Here is a 27,619-nt window from a genome sequence, read left to right on the forward strand (position 1 = left end):
TACCAATTGAATTTAGATTTAAATATACAGATGTCCTTTATTTTTTTAAAAATTATGATTGCACCTTTGAGGTTGTCGATATGATTATAAATGCATTCTTATTTAAAAAGTTTACACACATATTTTTTAAGGTATATTACACTAATATTCTTAAGGGAACGTATTTATAATTTTACAAAAAATAAAAAAAAAAATCATTGCAACTTACCCTAAAAAGCTTGAATCTAAGCTTGAGCTGGGCGAACTAGTAAATTCAAAATATAGTACAAATATGGTATCCTTTTGAGGTTTTTCCTTTTAAAACTTTAGCTTGCCGGGGCATGTAACTATTATTCTTTTATATTATTGTCAATGTCATTATTAGAATTATTCTGAATTTTTTCTACATGAATTAGAGGATTATATTATAATCTTCAATTAACATATAACTGTAATTTATTTTTACTTATTCACTAATAGAATTTTTTAATAATAAAACTCAATGTTCCACTTAAAATAATCTCTACTCTGAAAATCAATAAGCAAGACAAGAAATCATTAGTGGTGGCGACCACTGACCAGGCAAAGGCGGTTGCTCACTGTTGCTTAACACCTACGGCTGGCGACTGGCGAGTGGTTGGTTGCGTTTGCTTTTTGCCCCCACTAAGAGCCACAGCCTTTTGATTCATACACAGCAGATCCGGAAAGCGTTACAATGCAGAATTGGTTCTCGGGCGGTTTTGGTGATAATGAAAATTCCGTCCAACGAACGGCGTCGTCATCGTCGTCTTCTCTGCTTGCAGATTGGAATTCATACGCAACAGCTAGATCTTCCGAAGAGAGTAGCAGCGGGGCCTCCCTCGGCGGTGTGTTCGATATCGAAGCAGCTGTGAGGTCCGCCAACGACACCGTATCTGGCACATTCAATGTGTAAGATTTAGATCCTTTCCCAAGCTATCTCTTTCCATATGTTTTACAGTATCTAAGATGTGTGCTGTTTATTATACATCCTTCTTTCCTTTGTTAATTTGAATGATACTCCTGAAACCATGTGAAATGTGGGATTTGATTAGTGAAAGCGGCTAAGACTTTTCTCGTAGAGGTGAATTGGGTGGGGGATCATGTACGTGATGACCAATCGAATGCCTAAGAGTTATTAGTGTACGGTTTCACTCATTTAAGAGACTAACAGGTAATGAAGTATTAAAGGCCGCTATACTAGACAGCTGAAAGCCTTCTGGTGTACAAAATGAGATCGGTGACGAAAATTTGTGAGAAATACGATGTAGCTGTGAAATTATATGACGTTGATGTATTAAGGGGATACAAAGTTGGCAAAGTTTCAAGTGTTTAAACAACAAGAGACTAAACCCGGTAAGCTTGCTGCCAGTTTGAGGGTGAATGTGTAGTCTAAGGAAATCCATTTAGTTCGAACACCATTGGCCGGTGAATATGCTTTTTCCTTATGATGCATATGACAATTTGGGAATCCAAAAGAATTTGAATAATCACTGAAATTGTCGAAGTGAAATTCGTGGCTGTATGAAAACGGTCTTTATAGATAATGGGGGAGCTATTTAGCTATAGGTTGTGAGAAACAACCACAAAAGATCCATCCACTCATTCATTTTCACTTGAGGAAGTGTTCTGAGATAGCCTAAAACATGTTCTTAGGGCAAAATAAGGAGAAGAATTAGAATATCCAGGTTATGTTGTTCTAGGGTATTTAGATTGGAATTTGTGATTTATCTATAATTCTTTTTCCCTTGTCACTAATGAGCTAACACCTTCTTTTTCTTAAGCTAGCGTATATTAGCAGACTACTTGGAGGCCATTTTTCATATACCTTGTTTTTTTTCTAAGTGTAATTCTTGTGTACGCAGGGTTACAAAAGGAGTCAAAGATTTGCCTGGGAATTTCCAGTCTGCCACGAGTAGCATCCCTTCTGGAAAAGCACTCATGTATTTTGGCTTGCTCCTGGGGAGTGGAGTTTTCTTCATTTTTATAGCATTTACTTTATTTCTTCCGGTGATTGTGCTGGTGCCTCAGAAATTTGCCATCTGCTTTACTGTTGGGTGTGCCTTCATCATCGGATCCTTTTTTGCCCTTAGAGGTCCAAAAAATCAGTTTAACCACATGTTCTCAAAGGAGGTGCTCCATCACTTTTACATAATAAGTCTTGCTACTGTCTTTCTGGATCAGTTGCATCTCCACTAATATTCTTTTTATTTTGCTTCTCTCTATCAGAGGCTTCCTTTTACATTAGGGTTCATCGGCAGCATGATTGGGACTATATATGTCTCTATGGTGCTTCACAGCTATGTTCTAAGCGTGCTCTTTTCTGTGCTTCAGGTATTAAGAATTATGCTTTTTACTTTAGCATTTCTGTTTGGCAGTTAGCTTCCATTTGAATATTTCTCTTATAATTTTCTATTCAAGAACAGAATTCCCCATCTAATAATAAGAAAGAAACAATTAGTCAAATAGTTGTCTGATCCCGAAATGCTGCCTGGGTTTGTAGGTCATGGCACTAGCATACTATGCTATCTCTTATTTTCCTGGTGGATCAGCCGGACTGAAGTTCCTTTCAGCATCCATAACATCTTCTATTTTGAAGTGCTTTGGGAGGTGACATTTGCAATGCGTTTTTGTAGTTGTCTCTCTTAGCAAAAAGGATGTGTATACTTGAATTTTTGGTCTTTGATCATGATTTTCACTTCACATCATTTGGATTAAGGGAAAATTTTCTTTGTTTCCGTGGATTTTGTGTATACACACTTGTAACGCAGTAAAAAAATCAACACCAAGCACTTTTTTTTTGGTCAAATTCAAAGTTGACATGCATATTCTGTGTAGTTGTGATAACTGGTTGCACATTGTTCATTTCCATTGCGTAATGCTATCTTTACTTCTATGATGATTTCAGTGCGTAAAACATCAAGAAAAACAATCTTCCATCTTCAATGTTAGTACCTTATGCTTTATCATTGATGATTTTCCTTTTCTTTCTTCTTCTTCTTTTTCTTTTTTTTTTTTGGTCCTCTTCATAGAACTTTCCCTAATTCAAGATTGGATCATAAAAGGCTCTCCTATCAGGCTATATCTGGATCTTTCCTCCTAAATTTAGGAAACATTCTGGTCTCCAAATTATCAGGGAACACTTGATTTTCCTTTTGCAACCCTGATAGAGAGAGATCTATTACATCACCAATTACATCAACATTTCATGAACGCGTTTCGATTTCCAAAGCCAGCCCTCAATCTTATGAGCTGCTCCTTTAATGATGGCGAAACCCACATAGATATTGTAATGTGAATACCTTTTTGAGCGCATAGTAAAATTTGGGCCGTCGAAATATGAGGGAAAAAGAACCTCCTTTTGGGTAATTTTCTAAATTATCTTGAGAGTTATTGAGCTGTTGAACAATGCATGTTTTAAGGGGCCAAAGTATTAGGTCACAAGTCACTAGAGAAACATGTGAGGGGCTCACACCACAAACATCAGAAAAATCTCCATTATTTTACATGGGCTCTACAACGCTCCCAACCCCAGCCTCATAAATTGCTCTCTCCAGCTCAGACCAATTCATTGGCCCGCTTTCCTCAATAAAAAGGCCACGGAGGAGCAGGTGATTCTGCCTGCCCCAGTACCCTATGCCTTTTCTGTTGTACTCTCATTTGGTTTCCCTTTTAGTTCCTTCCTTCAACTTCTTGGGTATGCTAGTTATTACTATCACTCAACGGTCCGCGATACGCTTGCGTGCATAATATTTAAAAATTAAATTATTTTAAATAATAAATATATTATTTGAAAGAATCAGTGTCTGACCAGAGAAGATAAATGTTTCAGTAATAAGCAATAGTTAAAAATTGGAAAGAAAAAAAAAGGCCATAAGTGATAGAAAAATCGAGAAATTGAAAAAAAGGTATAAAAAATAAAGCTAATGTAAATAAAAAATACCCCCCCCCCAAAAAAAAAAAAAGAAAATGTTTTCCAATTATAAAAATAAATAAAGTATAGAATTGGGCACACTAATTTTGACTGAGATCAATGAAAACCACATTAAGATGTGAGGATTTGTTATTATAGTAAAAGCTAAAAGAGCTTTTTTTCTTTTCCTTTTTTGTAAATATATGTATAAGAAAGTTAAAGATGTTATTAATGTTGTCTACTTTTGCACCTAATTATATATCATATTAATAAGCAGGCCAAAAAGGATTAGTGATCTGCAGAGTCCCGAAATTAAGGAAAGACAAAGACTTATTAGGGTGTAGAGGGGACATGACTTGACCTTACCCCCCTTACTTAACTTTGTTTTTATAACCACTCTACTTTATAAATAATATTACTCCAAACATCAACTTTACCAAACAAATATTCCAAGCCAAATTAGTCTTCAAATTGAATTCACCTTGTATTTCACTATGACAATAAATACTATTAAGGCACAATTACAATTTCCTCCTATAACGTTGGGTATAATTACACATAAATTCTTTGAGGTTTGAAAATTTGTATCTAGATTTATTAGATTTATTACAGGTCAAATAAATATTTTTATGTCCAAATTATTCTCCTACATCTTTATGCGTTAATGCATATGAGGATGTATATTTTTACTGTTACAAGGGTAGTTTAGTCGAAAAAATTATTAACTTGGATTAAGTCAGTAATAAGTCAATCGATGGTTAATATTAATTTTTTTTATTAATATCAACAAATTTAGTAAATTTTGACTAATGAATGGTAAACACTAGGGGTGCTAGGTATAATTTTCTAAATCATAGGAGGTCTACGTGTAATTATACCAAACTTTAGAGGAGGAATGTGTAATTATCCCTAAATAATATTAAGAGATTACATTTACACTCCATGATCTATAATTTATTTATGCAAATAATATTTTTTTTATATAATTACAGAATCCATGTCGATAGTAAAAAAAAACCTAGATTTCGTGCTCTTCTAATTAATTTTTAGGATGATGATTAGCTCTTTTTTTTTTTTATTGGAAAGATGGGAAAAAAGAGTTGGAAGGTTTAATGGATAAAGTGGCAATGATATTGTATGCCGAAGTAACAAATTTGATGAGTTGGTGATGATAACTATGATTGATGTGGTAGGGCAGATGAAGATCAAGATCAAGAATTCTCCAATCTCATCACACGTATCAGGGTTTTCAATTTGAAATCTGATCAAATACCATTTCCCACATGTAAATATTTCTTTTTATTTTCTCTTGTTAATTAATAATAATAATAATAATTATCAGTTTTTTTTCTGGAGAAAGAAAAGATGCCTTTCGTCTTCTTAAAATACACTTTTTTCCCTACATCTTACACTCCAATAATTCAACCAACCATCCAATTTAATAATACATTATATTCCCAACCCCCCCCCCCCCACCCCCGGGGGTGGTGGTGTAAATCTCTCAACAGTCATGTGACCGTAGATACAACAACCAATTATATATATATATATATATATATTGATGGCTTAAAATGGAGAGTCATAAGATGGCACGTTCCTAAAAGTAATGTCTTCCAATTGACATGTTTAAAGACACCCACATTCTGCCAATGTCTCAATTTTTATTACCCTTACCCTTCTCTCTTAACAAATATGTACACAAAATCTGTACTATAATTGTTCAAATCATGTGCCCTATATATATATACAAATCCATATCAGATTTTTGTTCATTGATCCTCATCATCTCATGTGGGAGCCAATTTACATCTTCACCAATCTCTCTTACATTTATCTTTCTACTCTCTTTTTTTAATATTTAATTTCGGCCATTTGGGGTTTTAATCAGATTAAGTCCCCCAACAGTGATTGTTTAGATTAAACTAAGTGGAAAAGTTAGTATAATACATGATGAGGTTATGCAGTATAAGGCCGTTCAAAAATGGATTTACCTTCTAAAACTGTGAAATTCATCAAATACTAATCGTGTCTTTTTATCCAAATCTTACCCACATGACCTGATAACCCCAAAGTCAACCACTGATTACTAGTTCATATGTGGGTTGGTTACTTGACGCGTGAACCAATCGTATGACCTATGATACACAGATCGCTCTTATGGATACTTTAATATTTTGTACGATAGGTATGCATTAGTGAGTGGTGAGGTCTCTCTCTCCAATCTCATTGTACTTCCAAGCGAACTAACATAATATTGTAGAATTTTAGCTGAGGATTATCTTAACAAACCTATTGATCTTTACTGCAAGCCAAATTAAAAGTCATTTTTTAGTCAACTCCAAGCTTTCATCCCACGTGGACGAGAAGACCCCACTTATTCAAGATGGACTGCTAACTTTTAACCTCGACCCGGATCAATATACTATATCAAGTAATTAGTCTAACATAAATTTGACATGGAATTACAATTAAGGGGGGATGTTTGAATTGTTTGAGAAAAATGTGGAACAGCTAGAATTGTCAGGCCAAGAATGTGGATTGTGGTGTAGTAGTAATTAATAGTGCAGCATCACTTCACCACTATGTAACAAACGTAGCTTTTACACAGCACCAGACAGGGTAGTTAAAAAAGCTATCTTTTTTGGATGCCAAAATATTACAAAAGTATGGATGAGAAAAGGGACCAAAGTTTTCTCACCAACAATATATGTACTAAAATATGTTTGTCTCTTCTTTTAATGTTATTGTTGTCCTTTTTATTTTTCTGGGTGAGGAGGCTCTTACATCTTTTTCCTCACTGCTTTTTCCCCTTTGATTCTAATATTTAGAGCTTATGGCCTAACTTGTACATGAGCATGTCAAGTAGCCATCACCCTAAATTGTACACAAAGTTTACCTTGTTTGTATTGGGAAAGTGATAAACTAGTGACGTACATATTTCATTTTCCCATCTTTAACTTAAGCTTTTACGTTTAGGGTCCACTATTTCATCCCCGTCCCGCGATACGTCGCGCCACAAACTGATCACTAACGCAGTCTGACTGAGTTAATAAAGACAAACCACTTGTCCACAGAAAATTACGTGTCCGATTTCAATCTGTAAGTACCCTTATAAACAAAGTATGATTCTTGAAAAATGTTGCGAATTATGGCAGTCGAAACTGTTCAGATCTTTTTTATATTAAAAATAAAATAAAATTAATTGTAGTATGATTAAACAAACATTCCAGCGGCATGCAACTCAAGAACACAAGAAACTAGTACAAGTTTTAATTTGAGTAGTTTGAGTTTGATCCCTAACTTGAAAAGTAAGCAAAAAGAGTAGTAGTAATTTTATCCTATTTTATAACATAGTCCAATGTAAATTATGTCTGACTACAAACTTGAATGTAAGGAAGGAATTACATAGGGATGAATGCATCTTTAACTACAAAGTCTCTTCCCGTGAGTGACATCATAATTTAATACATAGAGGTTTTTGTTTTTTGTTGATTGATTGTCTTAATTAACGTGATTAAGAAACATAATTAGATGTGAGAGTGTGGAGATATTCTTAATTAATCCAGTTTTAGTATTCTTTAATCCTTTACAGCAAAGCAGGCCGACAGCATGTCCAGATTTGCAGATTATTATTAAACATCTGAAAATTAGGTTACTTCTTGGTGAGTCATGTGGGCTTCACTACTCACAGATTCCATGCTTCATTAATCAAACTTAATTCATTAATTATTTTAGTATTACCTTAAACACTTCTCACACTTGTTCTTCTATGAATAACTACCACCACATCCCTATGATTCGGATTTATTACCACTTCTTGTCTTTTCGATTTTCTATTTTTTTTTTTTTAATTTCTTTTTTAAGAAGGTGTTCGATTTGATCTCTTCTCATGTATTACGCGTGCATATGTATCACCTAATTTTGAAAATATAGAAATGGACGTGATTTTTATACACATGACGTATTTGAATTGCCATTTTTTTGACAGCCGACTAATTTTACCCTAAAAATTTACAGTCTACTTGAGCGGCAACTGAAGTTTCAGCCTTATGGGAGGGAATTAACTGAGCAGGTAATTTTCAAAAATAGCTTCCAGAAATAGTGAAAAATAGTACCCACTTTGAAATTCAAAGTTAAAAAGACTCTGAAATGGAATTTTAAAAAAAAAGCAACATGTGGATGAGTGATAGAGTTGCAGAGATTTGGACCATCCCTACCCTTCTTGCTAATTAATTGAATCAACATGGCTATATATACATAATTGTGGTACGTTTTTTCTACGTACATATAATAAATAATTATTATGTATTAAAGTACATTATAATAAGAATAATATATATCAATTGAATAGTTAATTTATTATAAAATTTAAAAAATTTAAATAAGTTAATTATCTTATAAATTGAAGGGTATTTTTAAGATTATAAAAAAATAGTGCAGGGGTATAAAAAATTGATGGAAAAATATGGAGTAGGGATGGTTGTTTGAAGTCCATTTCAACAATAAAGCAGAAGCAAACTGTTCACAAGATGGCCCTTAAATGGCCTGATTAATACTAACATTTATTTTATTTCACTGCTACTACTACTCAGCTATTAATTCCCCACTATATGACATAAAGAACAATTATTTCTTTTTTTGACTTTAGTATTTTTTTCAAAAAAAATAAAAATAAAAATAAAAATAAAAATTCAGCATGCAGTTGAATTAATGTACATTGAATAAGCTGTTGCAAATGCAGAGGAGGAGTGAATAGTGTGACATATTCTGTGCTTGTGTTGCAGATACTGAAATTAGAGTGAGAATTCGTGCTGTATTTTGTATTATTATTATTATTATTTTGGAATGAAGCGATGAAGTATTGTTTTTTGAATAAATCGGTTACAATTATTAATGTCAAATATTTATATCTCATAGCTAACAATTATAACAAGTTATATACTAATTATTAATATCAAATAACTAAATTTAATCAACACCTACTGCTAAAGTACAACAACGCCCATTGTTAAAGTATAATAGCATCTCATATCGTTCGGTGTTATGTATATAATACAAATTTTACATATTTGACGTGTATATATGAAGTGCAGTATGAGATGCGAGATGAATTTGTAATAAAAGATTCGAACAGAAAGGGGAGGGATGAGTTATTGTCATGGAAAAAAGAAGAAGAAAACTGATGGAAATGTATAGTGTCCGGAGGGCAATTAAGAGCCACTAGCTTGGGGTGGCAGTGAAAACTACCCAAGAAGATGTATAGATGTTCAGTGCAATGTAAGAACATGGCTATGTGGGTTCAAGAAGCTAAAATCCAAGAAACTTACCTGGACAGGGACAGCAGAGGCAAAAGAGTGGACAATTAAACTAATGTAATCCTCAGATTGATTAAATTATGTCTGAAATAAGACCAAAAGAGCCCATCTGCATCACCATCTTGCCTTAATACCATCTCCAAATACAATAATTATAATAAATAAATAGAAAAAATAAAAGTGGTGTTGGATCCAGATCTTCCTGCTTTTCATCTATAAACAAAACCATGGGGGGTTCAGCACTCAACAATCCCCAAGAAACCTTCCATCACCTTCTCTTTGCTTGCAGCAATGCCTGCACCCTTAAGCAACCCTCTGCCTTTTCCTAGTGTCTTCTCCTTCACCTTACGCCTGTTCATTGGCTCTCTTCTCTTTTTAAGTTGCTATTCCATTGATGAGCAGGGCCGTGCTCTGTTGGCATGGAAGAACAGTTTGAATGACTCAACCAATGCCCTCTATTCTTGGAATTCTTTGGATCAGAATCCCTGCTCTTGGTTTGGGATACACTGCAACTCCAATGGCGACGTCGACAAGATAAGTTTGAAGTCTGTAGACCTGCAGGGGCCCTTGCCTTCAAATTTGCAGCCACTCAAGTTCTTGAACACTCTCATTCTCTCATCAACCAATATCACCGGCACGATCCCGAGAGAGTTTGGGGACTATCTTGAGCTGGTTCTAATTGATATAAGCGATAACGCAATATCCGGTGAGATTCCAGGGGAAATATGCAGGCTCAGCAAGTTGCAGTTCTTGTCTCTCAACACGAACTCTATCCAGGGCAGCATCCCTTTGGACATTGGGAACCTGTCCAGTCTCAAGCACCTTATGCTCTTCGACAATCAGCTAAGTGGTGAAATCCCAAAGAGTATAGGAAAACTGAGCAATCTTGAAGCATTAAGAGCCGGTGGGAATCAAAATCTCAAGGGAGAATTGCCTTTGGAGATTGGAAACTGCACCAACTTGGTTGTGCTAGGCCTTGCTGAAACCGGCATTTCTGGGAGTCTTCCGTCGTCAATTGGGAGGCTGAAAAGGCTTCAAACTATAGCAATATACACATCTCTGCTGTCCGGTCCCATTCCGGAAGAGTTAGGAGATTGCACTGAGTTGCAGAATCTGTACTTGTATCAGAATTCCATCACCGGTTCCATTCCGAGGAGGATAGGGGAGCTCAGGAAGCTTCAAAGTCTATTATTGTGGCAGAACAGTTTGGTTGGTACAATTCCAGCCGAACTTGGGAGCTGCACAGACTTAAGAGTCATAGATTTATCAGAGAATCTCTTGACAGGAAGCATACCGACGAGCTTTGGAAATCTTTTCAAGCTCGAAGAACTGCAGCTGAGCGTTAATCAACTATCAGGTACTATACCTTCCGAGATAACTAATTGCTCTGCTCTGACTCATTTGGAAGTTGACAACAATGAGATTACCGGGGAAATTCCGGTTCAGATTGGCAAATTAACGAGCTTGAATCTGTTTTTCGCCTGGAAGAATAACTTAACAGGCAATATCCCAGAATCTTTATCCGAGTGTGAGAATCTCCAAGCTCTTGATCTTTCTTATAATCAGCTCTTTGGCCCGGTCCCTAAACAGATTTTTTCATTGACAAACTTAACCAAATTGCTGCTAATTTCCAATAACCTGACAGGGTTTATACCATCTGATATTGGGAACTGTACAAACTTGTACAGATTCAGGATTAGTGGTAACAGGTTGGGGGGTACTGTTCCATCAGAAATCGGGAACTTGAAAAGTTTAAATTTCCTTGATATGAGTAACAATCGGCTTGTGGGAGGCATTCCTCCTCCAATTTCCGGGTGTGAAAATCTTGAGTTTCTTGATCTTCATTCAAATGCACTCACTGGCCCTCTCCCTGATACTCTGCCCAAAAGTCTACAGTTTGTTGACATTTCAGACAACAGGCTCACAGGTCCACTAAGCCCTACCATTGGTTCCCTAACCGAATTAACCAAACTGAATCTCGGAAAAAACCAACTTTCTGGCAAAATTCCAGCAGAGATCATGTCCTGCAATAGGCTACAACTGTTGGATCTTGGAAACAATGGTTTTTCAGGTGACATCCCTAAAGAGTTGGGCCAACTCCCATCACTTGAAATCTCTCTGAACCTGAGCTGTAATCAACTAACAGGTGAAATCCCTTCTGAGTTTTCGGATCTTGACAAGCTAGGAAACCTTGATCTTTCCTACAACAAGCTATCTGGGAAACTAGACATCCTCAAAAACCTTCAGAACCTTGTGTCCCTAAATGTTTCGTTCAATGAATTCTCCGGTGATTTGCCCAATACTCCCTTCTTCCGCAAGCTGCCTCTCAGTGATCTTGCAGGCAACAAGGACCTATACATCGCTGGTGGAGTTAAAACTCCAGCTGACGGCATGGGTTCTCCTGGCCATGCTAGAACCACCATGAAGCTAGCAATGGCGATCCTTGTCAGCACCAGTGTAGTACTCGTGCTACTTGCTATTTACGTGCTAGTCAAGACCCGGATGGCCAATGTTAAATCCATGGAAACTGATACTTGGGAGATGACATTTTATCAGAAGCTGGAGTTCTCAATTGATGACATAGTGAGAAACCTCACATCGTCAAACGTCATCGGGACTGGAAGCTCCGGTGTTGTGTACAAGGTAACAATTCCTGATGGGGAAACACTGGCAGTTAAAAAGATGTGGTCATCAGAAGAATCAGGAGCATTCAGTTCTGAAATTCGAACTCTTGGTTCAATAAGACACAAGAACATTGTGAGACTCCTAGGTTGGGGTTCGAACCAGACACTGAAACTGCTGTTCTATGATTATCTTCCTAATGGGAGCTTGAGCTCACTTCTTCATGGAGCTGGCAAGGGAGGAGCAGAATGGGAGGCAAGATACGACGTCATCCTCGGGATTGCTCATGCACTTGCATACTTACACCATGACTGTGTTCCCCCTATCATGCATGGGGATGTCAAAGCAATGAATGTGTTATTAGGCCCTCGAATGGAGCCATATCTTGCTGACTTTGGCCTGGCTAGGCTTGTCAACAGTGAAATTGATAAAACTGATACTTCAAAACAGAGTCAAAGGCCTCATTTAGCCGGTTCTTATGGCTACATGGCTCCAGGTAAATACACTTCAAATTCACTTCGCAAATTTATCAGCAACATAAGATTAACTTGTTTAGTTTTTAACACTTAGCTGTTGCTTTCACAGAACATGCTTCCATGCAACGCATCACAGAGAAGAGTGACATATACAGCTTCGGTGTGGTCCTTCTGGAGGTCCTGACAGGAAGGCACCCATTAGACCCAACATTGCCAGGGGGAGCGCATTTGGTTCAATGGGTTCGCGACCACTTGAACAGTAAGCGCGATCCGGTTGATATACTGGACCCAAAGCTGAGGGGGAGGGCTGACCCTCAGATGCATGAAATGCTACAAACATTGGCTGTGGCTTTTCTGTGCCTCAGCACACGGGCCGATGATCGCCCAATGATGAAGGATGTGGTGGCCATGCTCAAAGAAATTCGGTATGTGGACCCTGTGAGGCCAGACGCTGACATGCTGAAGGGAAGTTTATCAGCCGCTCCTAAATCGCCCCCTCCTAAGAAAGTGATTGCACAAGGATCCTCTAGCTGCTCTTTTGCATTCTCCGATGATTCGGCTTGATTAAGGGTTCAAAGAAAAGTGCTCTTTGTGCATATTATGTAGGAGAATTCATAGATAGTACATGTGATCTCAGTGTGGACACCATATTTTCGCTTAACAGAGGTTGTATTTCTTGTTAATAGTTCTGTAGAGTGTAACAACCGGTGGTTGACTAAGAGTGAATTCAAGTAAGGAAAAGAACAAAATGGCATGTTGGAGGAAGGACAAGAAGGGGGTCATGATTGAATCTCGTTTCTGCCCTCGTACACGTGAGTAGATGTACTATAAAAAAGGGGACGCCTTTACATATCAAGAATATGTAGAAGCTCGAGCAATGATTGAGTATTGTATTCTCGCAATTGGTATTTATTGCAAAGAAGTCAAGATTCTCCATATTTTCTTATATAGAGCCCTCGCGTTCCTTCCTACCTCCTCCCTACTATTCCAGCGCTCCCAAGTCCCATCACCTGTTAAATGATGTATCAAGAAAACTTTTTGAGCATTAAAGAGCCCTTTCAAACAAATAATGCAGTAGAATCCTTCGACCCACAGACAGAAACATGCACAGGTAATGGGCAGAAATGGGATTTAATAAACATAATATGAGTAGGTGAAGCAGAAATATCATAACAGCAGTGTGGGTGCATCACATAAGCATATGGTTTCTATGTATAGTGAATCCCTTATCTTGCACCACGGAAAAATATAAGGATGAGAGATGCATTGCAAGCACAGTACTCATCACTCAGATAATAGGTAACTCAGTGAAACAAATTCTCGTATCTATTTCAGAATGTATTGATGCATTGTATCTGATGTCTAGCCTCAGAGAAACGACAACAATCTTCCTGGCATCCTCCTCACAATTGTTCCTTTCATCATTTATTACATGTACTTAGGGTACATTTGACAAGTCCATACTAAACCCGTTGAGACTGATAAGAACAGCACATCGACGAAGAGTTATCACCACTGGCAGCAGAGCAGGAAGGCTTTAGGAAGGACTGTCGGATTCCAACTTCTTCAATACATATTTAATAACACTCCAATTGAAGCCACGATACTGAAGCCACCGGACGATTCTTGATTTTCGTGTCTCTTGAGGGGCTCCATTACTTCGCTGCCATTGCTTCAAGGCCTGAACGTATAGCTGATCAATAGAATGCTTTGACATAGCAATTCCTGAATCCTGATCTCCACCACCTTCACCATTCTCAAAGACTAGTTTTATCGCTTTCTCTGCATCTACTTCGCTTACCCCCTTTTTGAATAATGCCTAATTAAGAATCATAATACAATTAGACGTACTGTTTTCTTTCTAAGGTATTATAGTTACAGCTTCTGAAGCGTGAGTTAAGATAAATTAAGTGGACAAAAAGATAAAGAGATAACCACGCAATAACAGGTCAACCTAATGCCAAAGTACAGCAACATCTATCATAACAGAGCTGAAACTCACATATTCTCTCAGCAAGATGGGGTGGAATAGATAAAGGAAATTGTACCTATAGGGGAAAAGCATCCCCTGGAAGTTTATAATTTCTTTCCCATGTTCTCCTGATGGATAAAACAGCAAAAAGAGGCTCCCTAACTAAGACTTAAAAAATTCCTATTCTTAGCAACTTGGCCTGAGTTGATGAAAAAGTAACTGGACATAAACGCAATAAATCATCCATTACAAAAACCTAAAATCAATTGTAAAGTGCGCAGTAAATTGTCAAGAGCACAATAAAGGGGGCACTGCACCGTCAGTAGGACCAATAAAGTTTGCTGATTGAGGTAGGGGAGGAAAAGTTTGCCAATGATATACCAAAAATACATATTTGGAACAGTTTATAGCATAATATAGAGTTAAATTTACTTGTCTGATTCGCCGAGGGCCCCAACTCGAGGAAGACCATCTGGATCGAGAATATGTTTCCGCATATAAGCAGTCATTAATCAGACCCCTACAGTAAAAAACAAGGATCAAGGGCTGCAAGTGGGTTGTGCTGCAATTTGGTGATTGCTTGGAAGTAAAATTTCCCTCATATGAGGCCTCTAATTGTAACTTCATGTAGAACCATGCCAAACTCCAAAACTGATTAGTACAGGGCAAGAGAAATTTCATCCATATTACCCCAGAAAGACTGATGAATTGAAAACTACATGTTCTTGGCTATGCACCTGTTCTGATAGTCTGTTATCACTGCATCAACAATTTCAAGTGGAAAACTCTTTCCTTGTAGCTTCTTTTTCAGCTCCACAGCAGTAAATGCTCTGCAATTTTGCAGCATGCCTCAGGCACACAAAATTGTGAACATACACATAGCAAACTTTAAGATGAGTTTGAGCAAGCACATAAATCTTTTAACCCCATCAATATTTCTCCTCAACAGAAAAGTTTGAAGACCAACAAGCTAGCTGGTTCACTATGTCGTCATCAGAGCTTGAATGAAAGGTAAGGATTCCCACAAAATAGAGGTTCTCTCACTAGCATATTGTATAACCAAGACAATGATTATACACCTTTTAGTGCATCAAAAGCTTAGCCTCATTCATGACAAAGCAACAACTAAACCAAATGGAAAAACCTCATTAGGAGGTTCACTCCCTTGGAAACAGCTGCTAGAGCTGGCTGTTTCTTCGGCTAGCAAGCCTAGCATATAGCAGGAAATCCTTGTTTGCACGAATTTGCAACCTCAGGGTAATCCTAGTGAAGGTATAAAACCTTCAGTGATGTTTCTTACTCTAGTTCAGATTCACACAAATACAATATTTAGAACATTCAAGAATTAACTTCACTCAAAATCCATTGGATTCTCCTTTTGGAGGGATTCTAAGTCACTGCATAGTGCATACGATCCAACAGTTTGGATGCATTGATTGAGCCATTACCATCTGCACTTCGTTCTCACAGGATACTATTTGGTTTCCATCTTTTCGGTTATTTCAAAGGGAAGGCTTTCACCAAGTCGAGGACTCGAGTCCAAGGTAGCAAAGTATATTAGTCAGAAAGTTAAGACTTATTTCTTGGTTGGGGTTATTCATTATTGGCTCAATCACTTTTGTGCCTGCTCATAACTTGATATTTTAGAAAATCTTAGACGTGGAATCAAATCAACTAAAGGTGTTCATTTCTATTTGGTTCATATAACTGAAATACTGCTCTGCTTCCAACACATCTTGTGTGATTTAAAATCTCTCAACAAATTAACAAATACTAACCTAGATCAGTATATTAAGGGAGAAAACCAATCAAATTTACTAAGTATTCAGTTACAGATGGAAAATCAGAGCATTCTAATTTATTCAACTATATGAAATTATTTAAATAATAAACCTGGAAGCAAGTAACTCAATCGCCGACTTCTCCACATCTTGCCGACTATAACCTGATTGAATTCCAAGACATATTTGACTACTATTATCGATGATCTCATCAGGCTCTTCAATGAATTCATCATTCACAGCCATGAAATCCCCCTCGATCTCTTCTTCCACCTCTAGAAATTCCCACATAACAATTAAAAATTTCAGTTCAACTTCTCACATAAAAATATACTAAGCGTAACTTAACCATACCAAAACTCAGCCCATGACTTATGTTAGAAGTACTGCAGGCGTCATGATTCATGGACTCAACATCCAAAATCCTCCGGCTTGCACTCTTGGAAATATTGGCAGTCGCTACATTCAACTCCGGCTCATCATGCCTTTTGTTCAAATACCTTTGAGGCAAAGAAACAACTTCATTTCCTTCGTTCCTTGAGGATTTGTTGGGAATGTATTTCACTGGAAACGAGCTACTGTAGTCCCTCCCCTTGGCGCAGCAAATTATTCCGCTTTTCCTTTTTACCCTAAATATTAAATCTTTAAAAAGTAATACACAATGACTATGGCTGCCATATAAAGTAGCAAGATTAACGTTTTTCCACACAAGAGTTTAATCCTTATTCTTATGTCGTCTGAGTGGATTGCTCTTATCTCCAAAACTGATAAAATTCCAATTTTCGCAGGAAAGAGGGAAAGACAGAAGAACATAGGGCAGAGAATGAAGAAGATACCGACCAGGGGATTAGAAAGACTCGGAATTGGAGTTTGATTGCAGTTGCATGGATGAAGTTCCCGGGAAAGTAAGCCATGTTTGGACGCTGAGGAATGGAAGGGAGACTGAAACCCTAATTCGCGAGCGGCAAAAATTGGAGATGGCCTGGATTTTAATACCACAGATGGAGATGGTTAGCCTTTTACGCGCGTATCGGGATTGATTCTTCACGCCATGTATTATGTTTTCTTCTTCCTTTTTTAATAATAAGCTAGTCAAAAATTAAAAAATAAATAAATAATTTGATGATATTCATTCACACAAAGCATCGGATTGTAACATCAAATGGGAAAAGGAGAAATCCGCAGTAAGTATATTAATCCTCTTGTGTTCTGAAAGCTGTATTTATTATATTTCATTCCTCAGCTGCCCACATCAAGTGGAAACAGCAAAAAAATCAATAGTATCTTGACAAAATATGAACATGAAGGAATGAATCATGTCGACCTCATAAATACAGAATTATGGTATGTAAAGAGCACTGCAATCTGGAATCAACATGTAAAGAATGTACTGTACAAATATTCTCATGACCACATGCTCTCAGTTCATTTGCAGTCAAATCATAAATTTCCCTCGAGGCGTAGATCTACTCCTTCGAAATTCACGCACAGATGAATTGCCTGATTCTTTTACGTTCTGAGGTACGATGTTGGAGAGTTTATTTTCTTGGTACCCAGCCGATAAGGGATCCATTGTCTGGATTAGTTCTCTGTTTGACAAAGAGAACATGTAACCGTGAAAACAAATGGACTAGGAAAAAGTTCCATGTGAGAAGTCCACGAATATGGAAGCTTAATTTCTAAAGCAAATATTTCCGTCATACCTTGGTTCTACATTTTGAGAGTTCCTTGAGAAGTTCCTATGAAGCTTCTTCACCCTAGTGGTACCACATGCCGGCAATCCTAAACGTCCCTGCTCACTTTCAGGATCTGAAAAATCAACTTTTGGAGTCTCCTCCAGCATTTTACGGGTGCCCACATCCGAAAGCAAGGTCGTATCTGAAACACCAGATTTCTGAACTTTAGCTGATGTCTGTTGTTTGGTCTTGAGCTTACTCTCTGGTTTAGATTTTCTGATGCCACCTTGCCGCACATTCAGTGCTTGCTTGAATTGTTCCTCTTCATTTTCAGGAGGAACTTTTCGTAGTGTGATCCTCTGGAGGCTGTTTAAAGCATCTGGAAGAGGTGCCTCTTGTGAACCCAGCGCATAGAGGCGTGTGCTCATGGCAGATGGTACAATTGGAGGCACACTGGCAACAGATTTATTGACTGCAAGACTTGGTGGAAATGGGACTTTTATGACCGAATTTTCAAGTGCGTCAGACTTTATTCTAGGTTTGATGAGGGCAGCTCTATCAGTGGATATTGATCTCCTAATTGGCGGAGATGGAGATCTAGGATTTGTGGAGCCTACTGATCTTTCTTCAGCTAGGAGGGGCACTTTTGGGATGACATCCTTGTCCGTGAATTTTGAGGGCACTCGAGGCCTTCTCTGCTTACCAGAGGAACAGCTTCTTGCCTGAAACTTAGCATGAAAGAGATCAGATCTACTTCTGGCTCATCAAACCACATGAATTGGAAATCTAATATGCAAATGTCACACAAAGATGGTTAAGCCTTTTATGAATTAGAAGTATTGAATTGCACCAGATATTTCCTTAAAAATGAACTTTTCCAAAACCAATGCCGTGCAATTCAATGATCATGCCTCGTATTAGGCCAACTGCATAGTTTTATTTTTTACATTAGTGTCTATCATAGGCTCTCACATATAAACACATTCAAAACCTCTATTGTAACTAGCTCCAGTTACTTTTTACATTTTACCAAGTCAAAAGGACAAAGCAAAAGTGATTAAATTTAATGAAGGATGTGGATTTGGAATATTAGGTACTACTTGAATATCGATTTATGATGTTCATGTCTATGCAATAGCTTTTGGCAGTTACCTCTATGTTTTGAGTATCTACAAGTTGCTGACTGATGTCTGGCTTCAAACTGGAATTGCTGTTAAATTTAGGCACCCGAAGTGGTGAAACAGCAGCTCTATTTGTGCGACTTTTCAACTGCTCCAATTCAGCTTCCTTTCTTTCCAAAATTAGCTTGAGGTTTGAGATCTTAATGAACCATGAAACATTAAGAACATCAGCTCAACAAGATCAAAGCCAATATTAGACAACTATTGTAGAAGTACAGACCTCTTCTTTAAATTCTCTAATTTCACTAGTTTCTTTATTAGATTGGGCTGCCCCCAGGTTTATTGTGGCAACTCTCTCCGCAAATTTGAGAGTGCTAATCGTCTCCCCTAGAGCATTAACCTCTGGGTTTATATGCACAAACATCAGCGTCTTAGCATGTCCCCCTGTGGAAAAGATGACAGTAATAAGAACAATAAGCTTTGCAGAACTGATATTACACCTGCAACAGGCTTTACAATATCTTGATATTCATTTTATTCTGACAAACAATTTGTAGTCAAGATTTTTCAAGCCAACTCGCATAATCTGATGCCAGGTCAACAATCAAGTACCTCAAAAAGGTTACCATGTAAGGCAAGGAGTAGAGACCGTATTTCATTTCATATCTCAACAACATACCAGAAGAACGATTGCATCTAAAAGGAATGTTTACAAAAACGTAGATTGCATGAATTACCTAGAGAATCTTGTAAGACTTGAGTAAGCTTGCTATTCCTGTAAGGTACGTGAGAACTCTTTTGTGCTAGAGCAGCAATAACATCTCCAAGTGCAGAAAGAGATCTGTTAATATGCTGAGCTTCTTTCAATCTTTCACCAACAGCTTCAGATTTATCCACTCTTTCACTCCCAGCTAGATCTACTAAGTGAAGGCAACCCTTTAAGATGGAGCCTGAGACTAGTTCTTTTCCTCGGACATGAACTGTCAAAATACTGCAAGAAAGGGTGTCCATCGAAGATTATAAAAATAATATTAAAGAAGAGATGTCATGCGGAAAACTGTAAGCTTCAAAGGGGACAAAAAAGGATCACCTATGAGATCGGCTACTCCGCACATTCAAAGCCGTTGCACCCACAGCACGATTTCTCTGTCCAATTCTCATCAAATCAAGAACATCTTGAGTACATTTAACAGGAACTAGGCTTGCATCAGGAACATTGAGACCATTAAGTTGAGAATTGTTTCGGATATCTAATGTGAAAACAATTAAGGGCATTGACAATTCACGTTAAGAGATGTATATCATAAGCAGAAAACTTTTTCACATCAACAATGAGAAAAAAGTTTGACAAGGATATCTTCTATTGGTTCCATCAGAGACCAGCAAATCTCTCACTTGTTCATTGTATATCTCAATCATTTGGACTGCAACATCATACTCTATAACATCCATTCTGGCCTTTGAAATGTGAAACAGGTCACCTAGAGCACGATAGTTCACCCCCCATGTCTCCTCTGTTGTCAAGTCTGGACCACTCTGTGTACATGGAATGTAAATGATTCAGTACTCATGTGTAAAAGATCTTACAGAGAACACAAACAAGCTATATCTTTTTTGGTTATGATGGTCTGCCCGTTATGAAATAGCTTAACTCTTACATACTTTTGCCACCATATAGATTGGCATGTCTTTCCCAATTGGGTCACAGGGGAATAATTTGTCTGAAGTCTAAATAACTCCAAATTTATCCAAGGAAAATCAACTAATATGTTCCAGTTATTACTTCAGTAAGAACATTTCTTCCTTGAAATTATTATGCAGTGGAGTTGTATCTAGATATATAGATATAGAATAACATGGCTAATGATGAGTGCTTGAGTAAATATACAAATATATTACCAAACATCTGCAATCTGCATCATCCACTAGTTGTCCACAACCATAGTAAGACAAATCATAATATGTTCCCCTAAATGATAAGTTCATAACTTTGTGCAGCCAAAAGTGCCATGCCGTTTATAACAAACTCACTTTCTGAATTAATAATGCAATACGATGCTACAGTTCCTATTGGAAAAAACCACATTACCATTGTGTATGTCTTCCCAGAGCCAGTCTGACCATATGCAAATATACAAACATTATAACCATCCAGAACAGATCTCACTAATGGTTGGGTATCTGCATATATATGTTCTGCAATATCGAAAACAGATTAGCATAAGAAGCTTCAGAAAAGAATGTTAGGCAATGATGTGGCTGCTTTTATATTATATGCGGAGTGAATATTAAGAATGACACTGGAGATTGTCCATGTCTCGTAGTGAAACCTACCTTGCTGCACAACTTTCAATTTGACATATCTAATTTCAAAGGTGGCTAGATTACAATATCAACTAAAAGAGAAGGTGATGAGGGCTTACGCTGTGTCACATTTGTTCCAAAGACCTTATTAAATGAGAAAACCTTCCTTGCATCTTTACCCTGCTTCAGGGGATTCACAATCATAATATTTCCATTTTCCCCAATATAATCAACTGTCGACTGCCCGTTAGATTGTCCTGGAAGGAACGGTCTTACTCTACAGTAAACTCTGATGGTTCCTGCGAAGAACAATTATGTTATGGTAATTTTCAGTTTCATACAAATGCCAATTATATGCTTCTGGGCTACAGGCTCTTAGACTCCAAAAGGCATCGTCTACGAGCCTTTTTTAAAATTAAACGATCACCTTTTAGATCTTGAACTTGATTATAGAGAAGACGGTTTTCTTCCAAAACCTTTTGATATGAAGAAGCAGCGACTTCTAGGCCCTTGACATGGTGCCCTGTTAAAGGTATTGTTGCATTAATAGACTAGACAAATGCTGCTAGAAGTAACCATAATATGAACTTTTTGGCACTAAAAAAGGCAAATGTCTTCATGCAGACAGCATACAAATGCAAAAGGAAAAACAAAAAGAATGAGATGACAAAATGTAACTGCTGGCTTGAATCTGACCCAGACATTGGAGTTCTTTCTCCCATCCTAATTGAACCTGGTGGACCTCTTCTTTTGTCTCTTTATAAATAGCTTTTAGGTCCTGTAATATTAAAACAATAGAAACACATTATCAGGAGTATATTCACATAAGAGGATGCAAGGTCACATAAAACATGCAAAGTTGAAGTATACTGACATTGGCAGCAAATATACATTTTTCAGTTACAAACAAAAGCATCACATGAAAAGCACATATAATATATATCAGGCAGTTAACTTATTACTGTATGTCTGGCACCTCCCAAAAGTTTGATCAAAAAGTCCAAAACTGGCAAACCTTTGACAGCAACCCACAAAATCTCTCTTAGAGATAAAGCTGGATGTTGAAGTCTGAACACAATGATAATAATCCTTTTCCCAGAATTCTTAACTTCCATTACTGATCAACTCAATAGCAAATAGGATCTCAACCAAATCCATTGGTTCAGTAATATTTTTTAATGTATTCTTTCCCTTTCAACCCCCCCCCCCCCCCAAAAAAAAAGTTTCACCATAATTTGACTTCGACTGCTGGCTGTTGAAGTATAAAGTTGTGAAAGGTTAAAATCTTTTTAGTGGATCAGTTTGAATTTCTCACTATATACTCCTCCTATAAATCTTAAGTAAGGAAATCAAAAGGGAGAGGGTAGGACAAAACACTTAGAAGCCAAGGGCAAATACCTCTAGCTGTCTGTGCTGAAGATCAAGTAGTTCTAAACCACCATGAGAGCAGATACTTCCATGCCGTGCAACATCACCTTTTCCACCACAAATGCAGAAATTAGAAATATCACTTGATACAAGCCTGGTCCTTTTACTTAGGTACTTTCTTATGGCTTCAAGGAATTGAGATTTTGTCTGAGGACCACAATTACTATTAAGGACTTTCTTCAAAAATAAGCCAAGCTGCAAGGCAAAGATTGAGAGGATAAATTAGTTCTAGTACTAGATTGAACAGGCAGAAACTGTGTCATGTTCATAAATAGCTATTCCAACCATAATTACCTGATCACCCTGAGACACCAATAATGCTGAGAAATCCTTAACAACCTTCCTCAGCAGAAAATCGATAACCTACATATTTCGACAGTCAGCTGAATGAAGATGGTTGGTATACTTGGAAAATGCAGATGATAATGATATAACAAATTCTTCGAAAAGATGCATTACAATGATAGACTGCTGTATGCATATGATTATCCAGATACTAAAAAGTCATAAACCAAATAAAATTAATACAAGAGTATGTATTTTAAGACCTCCAAACAGGGAAAGAACAATCTTTATGTATTCGTGGTTAACCATCATGTTGAGAATTTTTATTCCCTTCAAGATGTTGAAACTTTTTCAGACATCCTTTTCAGAAAATCTTTTGTAGTACCCACAAAACACAACAAATAGCATATTCAGATACAATAAACAAAGAATAGTCTTACCTACCGTTGGACTCAAAGGCAAGTCCTCAAACCCATTGGTTTCGTTCAGAAAAGCTTGTAGAAGACCAAGACTAAAATGATCAAACATGAAGCTGAGTACATTGCCTGCCCTGGATTCCTCATGTGATTCAGTAGATAAATGGAGGAATTCCATTAGCTGTTCATATTGTGAAGATTCAGAATCATCTGTTGATTCATCTGCGCTCTCACTACTACCTGTAGATGGTGATTCTTTCATGAATGAAGTAATCTTCACTGTTCCACCATATCTCCATACTCCAATACCTCCAGATTGCTTCCATTCATGATATCCTTTTAAACATAGAATGCATTCCACTACTTTGCCTGATGAGCCGCCCTATAAATTCAATAATTTTGAAGTTCATGAATGTATAACAGGAAAGACATAACTAAGTTAATTAACCATTTAGAAGCATGTGTATCATTTACATATTTTAGCTGAAAATATTAAAACACATTTCATTTAAGCTGGACGGCAATCTTAACATAAGTTACATTACAAAATGTTAAACATTTATATCAAAAAACCGCGAAGCCCAATGAGGCCGCTGAAGAAACCACTATTTGGGCATCCTCATGGTTAACAAAAGGTTGGTGTTGGTGGATCAGAAAGAATCAGCATAAGAGATGAAATGAAGTTAAAACAATGTACAAAGTCTGCTGCAAATCAATTATAGTCCATATTAGTTCAACTTGACTGTGTGAATCAAGTTCAAAGACGTTATCACCTTATCGCTGACATCTACCATGATAGGTTTAAGAAGCTACTACACATGCCACAGCATAATCATCACAGGACCAGCATATAAGCAACACAAACCCAAAAAGTGGTGCAAACCTTTTCAAGATCAGACGCTTCAAACGTAAGTAGCTTCATCTTGCCAACAGCAACTAGAAAATTCCTCATGTTTTCAAAGTACTGAATAGCAGACTGTGCTGCCCCCTCCGTAGCCTGGACATCCAGCACCGGATTCTCCACCACCTACCACAAAAAGAAATCATAAACATCGTTAAACAATCAAAGGATCAAAACTTATCCAACAAAAATAAATCCACGACAAATAGTAGTTGATTGTTCGCAGTACCTTGTGAACAGCCCCGGGGTTGACTTTGTTGAGGACGTTGCAGAGAATTAATCCGTTGCGAAGCGCCAAACAAAATTCCCCCTCCGTCGGTTCTTCGGGGAGCACCTCCGAAGCGCCCTGGTCCATCTGCCGGAGCCATTGCGCCGCCTGATACCTCCTCAGAGCTGAAATTATAGGTTTGTAAAGCACAAGCAAAGAAGGAATGCCGATCAGATTGTTTTACTACTACAAATCATATTCTCTGTTTTCTTTTTCTATTTTGATTAATTTCAGCTTATTTCTTTTAAAAATTTAATTAATTACTATTTTGTGACTAAAAGTTGAGTTAGCGATCGATGGAGGGAGATGTAACTCATGATTATTGTACTGTACGATTCTATAACTTATTTAATAAAAATTATATTTACCTAAAAAAAAGTTAAGTTAGCGCGCCACGCGAAATTTCGGGGATTTAAAAATCCTAAGCCAAGATGATCGCGCCATTTACCTAAAAGTTAATGTTCACTCTAAACCGTCGATTCATGTCTTATCAATGGCTCACAGCAGTTCAACTGAAACAACGCGGATCATAGCTCACAACCGAAGATTGTTCCACATCATCCAACGGCTCTAGTGAAGTCCTACCCCCATACTCCAACCCTATAAATATCCCATCATAATCACCGTTTTGTACTGACCACAGTTAAAAATATTCAGATTCATCCTCGGAAGATCCTCCGTCGGGAGTTCATATAAATTCATTGAGATCGTAGAGAATGTCAGGAAGAGGAAAGGGAGGCAAGGGTTTGGGGAAGGGCGGAGCTAAGCGCCACAGGAAGGTGCTGAGGGATAACATCCAGGGTATCACCAAGCCGGCGATTCGGCGTTTGGCCCGTCGTGGCGGTGTTAAGCGCATCAGCGGTTTAATCTACGAGGAGACTCGCGGTGTTTTGAAGATTTTCCTGGAGAATGTCATTCGTGACGCCGTCACCTACACTGAGCATGCTCGGCGGAAGACGGTGACCGCCATGGACGTGGTTTATGCCCTCAAGAGGCAGGGACGCACCCTTTATGGTTTCGGAGGCTAGGATTTTCTAGGGTTACGATTGGATATGGTGATATTTGTGTAGATTTAGTCAGTTTGGGTATTATTATTAGGAGTTCACTTAGAGGATTGAAGAGATCTTGTATTCCATTGTCGTTTATTACTTGAATGAGATGAATTGCTGTTGTGATTCTCACACAATGCTCAACTTCCAATTTCTTTTAATATTAACCTAATTGCAATTTCAGTAAATAAGAGAACTCATAGGGCACTTGATTAATTTCCTTCCCAGCGTGAAGATCAAGCCTGATGGTGCCAAGTGCAATCATTATGCATAGTTTTTAGAAGCCGGCTAAAGGTTCTTTTTTATTCATGCCTGCAATTAAGAATAGTGGCCGGGTTAGAGAACTAGACCCACAACTTTGATGGCGGGCCAAACTGACATGAGTATCCGGGCAGCTAATACAATTTTAAGTTTTCACTTTTTGAACACACTCGAAGGCCATCTGCCTACCCCAAGTCTCCTACTACCTTATATTATGATGTGCTGCACTACCCTTGTTGCTTTTGGACTACAAATCTGGAATCTTGACGCAGCGACACCAACTACTACACTTTTGACTTCCAGGAAATTATTTTCCCTTTCTTTTTGCTCTGTCTTTTAATCTTCATTTTGTCCATTAATCAATGCCAATACGCTTATTCAAATTATTGAAAGGCTATAAATTCATAAAGGAAGAAAAAACAGAGGATTCATTATTTAGTTTTAGAATTGTGTGTATGTTGACGAACCTGCTTCCTCGGCTTTTCTGTGAGCTAATTCACGGTCACTGATTATTTCTTCGGCATATGGAGCACCGCTATTGTTGTAGATCAATCCCTTTAGTCCTCTCAAGTTCTTGCTGGGAGAGCTGAAAATTGAGCTACTGTAGCTTTCTTGCGGCATTCTCTCCTTTTCTGGCGTTTCTCCTTAGCCCGACCTCCTTCGGAGTACGTGCGATTAGAATAGCCCTGTCACAAATCACAATTCAGTAAGAACAAAAAACAAAAGAGGATGGCTTGTCACGGGGAATTAAATTAACTCTTGGGATGATCTGAAACTGACCATTTCAACTGAATTACATAAACGGTTAAGATATTATTCCTCGTTAATAACAAGACAGAGAAAGAGGTTAGAGTGATGAAAAGGCGACAGAGACAGTTTCTCCCTCAGAAATCTTGCGGATTTTCCAAGTAATCCAATTAAAGTAAAGAATGCAGGCAGTATCAGTTGCAGAGGATTCAGCATGAGAATTGAGAAACCAGAATAAAAAGGAAAAGGAATCAAGAATTGGAAACTGAAATTGAATTTGAATTCAAAACTCAACGACACAAACAACCATGAGAACAACTGTAAGTTACCTGATTAATCACAGCCCGCGAACAGTCCTACAAATTCCGGTGATGGAATCCAGGGAAGAAGAAGAAGCAGAAGAACATAAGGTGGTATGAGGCTGACGGTATCCGATTAAGATTAGATCTGAACAATAAAATGAGAGGTTCAGTTGGACGAGGTTCTCGTGAGTTGCAAACAAGAATTCAAAATTCAATAGAGGTTCATTTAATGCAAATACGAGAGGCAGAAAGGGGGGAGAAGACTGCAGACTCACTCAACTCAAATACTGAAGAAGGCCCTCACCTGATAGGAAAATGTCCCGTTGTCTCTGCTTTTCCGGAACTGGGCTGGACCCCACGCTATATTTAACGGAGTTAACACGATTTAAATTGTGCCTTTCGTCACTGAATTCCACGTGGCGAGGAATGGGGCGAACCAGGATCCGACAAGTTGGGTCTTTCGAACGTTGGGCTGGGCGGCAAGATCTGCCTTCTCTAATTTGCCCTGCTCAACACCACAAACCTTAATCAATGAAGGGGTGGGAGTGCTAATTTGGTCTGATTTAAATGAATCAGCTACTCATTTGATTTTGAGGTATTCATATGTAATCAAAGTTATTTCAATGGCACAACTTATGTGAAGATTAATGTTGTAATCGTTTATTGGAATTCGACTTAAATGCTCTATAGCAAAATCTATTCATTTTACATATACACATCACATGTATAAAAATTATGTTATTAATTAAAAAAAATTATCCACATAATGATATATATATATATGT

The 27,619-nt window shown here is 37.6% G+C and overlaps 5 protein-coding genes and 1 long non-coding RNA gene across 7 annotated transcripts; 4 read left to right on the forward strand and 2 right to left on the reverse strand.

Moving 5' to 3' along the window:
• The first annotated feature begins 203 nt into the window (after window positions 1-203).
• LOC105174997 (protein transport protein sft2) lies at window positions 204-2,899 on the forward strand. The gene is made up of 4 exons (XM_011097285.3): window positions 204-909; window positions 1,863-2,130; window positions 2,227-2,331; window positions 2,501-2,899. The coding sequence occupies exons 1-4, from the start codon at window positions 695-697 to the stop codon at window positions 2,609-2,611; spliced, it is 699 nt and encodes a 232-aa protein (XP_011095587.1). The 5' UTR covers window positions 204-694; the 3' UTR covers window positions 2,612-2,899.
• A 6,427-nt stretch (window positions 2,900-9,326) lies between these two features.
• LOC105174998 (leucine-rich repeat receptor-like serine/threonine-protein kinase RGI4) lies at window positions 9,327-13,261 on the forward strand. Its single transcript, XM_011097286.3, has 2 exons — window positions 9,327-12,343; window positions 12,433-13,261. The coding sequence occupies exons 1-2, from the start codon at window positions 9,517-9,519 to the stop codon at window positions 12,885-12,887; spliced, it is 3,282 nt and encodes a 1,093-aa protein (XP_011095588.1). The 5' UTR covers window positions 9,327-9,516; the 3' UTR covers window positions 12,888-13,261.
• A 370-nt stretch (window positions 13,262-13,631) lies between these two features.
• Window positions 13,632-17,183, reverse strand: LOC105175002 (regulatory protein RecX family protein). Of its 2 annotated transcripts, none has more exons than XM_011097294.3 (6): window positions 16,917-17,183; window positions 16,431-16,696; window positions 16,189-16,351; window positions 15,033-15,125; window positions 14,728-14,815; window positions 13,632-14,142 (listed from the first exon to the last, which is right to left on the reverse strand). In XM_011097294.3, exons 1-6 carry the CDS (start codon window positions 16,988-16,990, stop codon window positions 13,861-13,863), a joined length of 966 nt encoding a protein of 321 aa, XP_011095596.1. In that variant the 5' UTR covers window positions 16,991-17,183; the 3' UTR covers window positions 13,632-13,860. The 2 variants fall into 2 exon arrangements, with proteins under 2 accessions (XP_011095596.1, XP_011095594.1); XM_011097292.3 differs by having other exon boundaries at window positions 16,431-16,705; window positions 16,917-17,173.
• On the forward strand, window positions 16,615-17,291 carry LOC110013007 (uncharacterized). The gene is made up of 2 exons (XR_002288150.2): window positions 16,615-16,727; window positions 16,865-17,291. It is a non-coding gene; the product is annotated as an uncharacterized LOC110013007 (long non-coding RNA).
• On the reverse strand, window positions 17,279-27,114 carry KP1 (kinesin-like protein 1). Its single transcript, XM_088876051.1, has 18 exons — window positions 26,862-27,114; window positions 26,253-26,471; window positions 24,437-24,600; window positions 24,190-24,333; window positions 23,335-23,688; window positions 22,900-22,968; window positions 22,576-22,800; window positions 21,874-21,955; window positions 21,605-21,700; window positions 21,297-21,476; window positions 20,963-21,069; window positions 20,229-20,409; window positions 19,964-20,126; window positions 19,611-19,864; window positions 19,154-19,317; window positions 18,905-19,072; window positions 17,780-18,474; window positions 17,279-17,665 (listed from the first exon to the last, which is right to left on the reverse strand). The coding sequence occupies exons 2-18, from the start codon at window positions 26,404-26,406 to the stop codon at window positions 17,512-17,514; spliced, it is 3,354 nt and encodes a 1,117-aa protein (XP_088732177.1). The 5' UTR covers window positions 26,407-26,471; window positions 26,862-27,114; the 3' UTR covers window positions 17,279-17,511.
• Window positions 25,114-25,661, forward strand: LOC105174999 (histone H4). The gene has a single exon (XM_011097287.3). It carries the CDS (start codon window positions 25,192-25,194, stop codon window positions 25,501-25,503), a length of 312 nt encoding a protein of 103 aa, XP_011095589.1. The 5' UTR covers window positions 25,114-25,191; the 3' UTR covers window positions 25,504-25,661.
• Window positions 27,115-27,619: the final 505 nt, after the last annotated feature.

This window comes from Sesamum indicum, linkage group LG12 (assembly GCF_026168435.1).
Source record: "Sesamum indicum cultivar Baizhima isolate 11 linkage group LG12, ASM2616843v1, whole genome shotgun sequence".
NCBI classification, from domain to species: domain Eukaryota; kingdom Viridiplantae; phylum Streptophyta; class Magnoliopsida; order Lamiales; family Pedaliaceae; genus Sesamum; species Sesamum indicum.

What these genes read in the sequence shown, in the direction of transcription:
- LOC105174998 (XM_011097286.3), top strand. Translation starts at nt 9,517, where the DNA reads ATGCCTGCACCCTTAAGCAACCCTCTGCCTTTTCCTAGTGTCTTCTCC. An exon ending in TTATGGCTACATGGCTCCAG is followed by an intron (nt 12,344 to 12,432) that starts GTAAATACACTT and finishes TTGCTTTCACAG; the next exon opens with AACATGCTTCCATGCAACGC.
- LOC105175002 (XM_011097292.3), bottom strand. Translation starts at nt 16,990, where the DNA reads ATGGCTTACTTTCCCGGGAACTTCATCCATGCAACTGCAATCAAACTC. An exon ending in ATAACAGACTATCAGAACAG is followed by an intron (nt 14,816 to 15,032) that starts GTGCATAGCCAA and finishes TTTTTACTGTAG; the next exon opens with GGGTCTGATTAATGACTGCT. An exon ending in GCCCTCGGCGAATCAGACAA is followed by an intron (nt 14,143 to 14,727) that starts GTAAATTTAACT and finishes ATTCTTAATTAG; the next exon opens with GCATTATTCAAAAAGGGGGT.
- LOC105174997 (XM_011097285.3), top strand. Translation starts at nt 695, where the DNA reads ATGCAGAATTGGTTCTCGGGCGGTTTTGGTGATAATGAAAATTCCGTC. An exon ending in GTATCTGGCACATTCAATGT is followed by an intron (nt 910 to 1,862) that starts GTAAGATTTAGA and finishes TTGTGTACGCAG; the next exon opens with GGTTACAAAAGGAGTCAAAG. An exon ending in ACCACATGTTCTCAAAGGAG is followed by an intron (nt 2,131 to 2,226) that starts GTGCTCCATCAC and finishes TCTCTCTATCAG; the next exon opens with AGGCTTCCTTTTACATTAGG.
- LOC105174999 (XM_011097287.3), top strand. Translation starts at nt 25,192, where the DNA reads ATGTCAGGAAGAGGAAAGGGAGGCAAGGGTTTGGGGAAGGGCGGAGCT.
- KP1 (XM_088876051.1), bottom strand. Translation starts at nt 26,406, where the DNA reads ATGCCGCAAGAAAGCTACAGTAGCTCAATTTTCAGCTCTCCCAGCAAG. An exon ending in ACTTGCCTTTGAGTCCAACG is followed by an intron (nt 22,969 to 23,334) that starts GTAGGTAAGACT and finishes CGAAATATGTAG; the next exon opens with GTTATCGATTTTCTGCTGAG. An exon ending in TAGATACTCAAAACATAGAG is followed by an intron (nt 18,475 to 18,904) that starts GTAACTGCCAAA and finishes GCTAAGTTTCAG; the next exon opens with GCAAGAAGCTGTTCCTCTGG.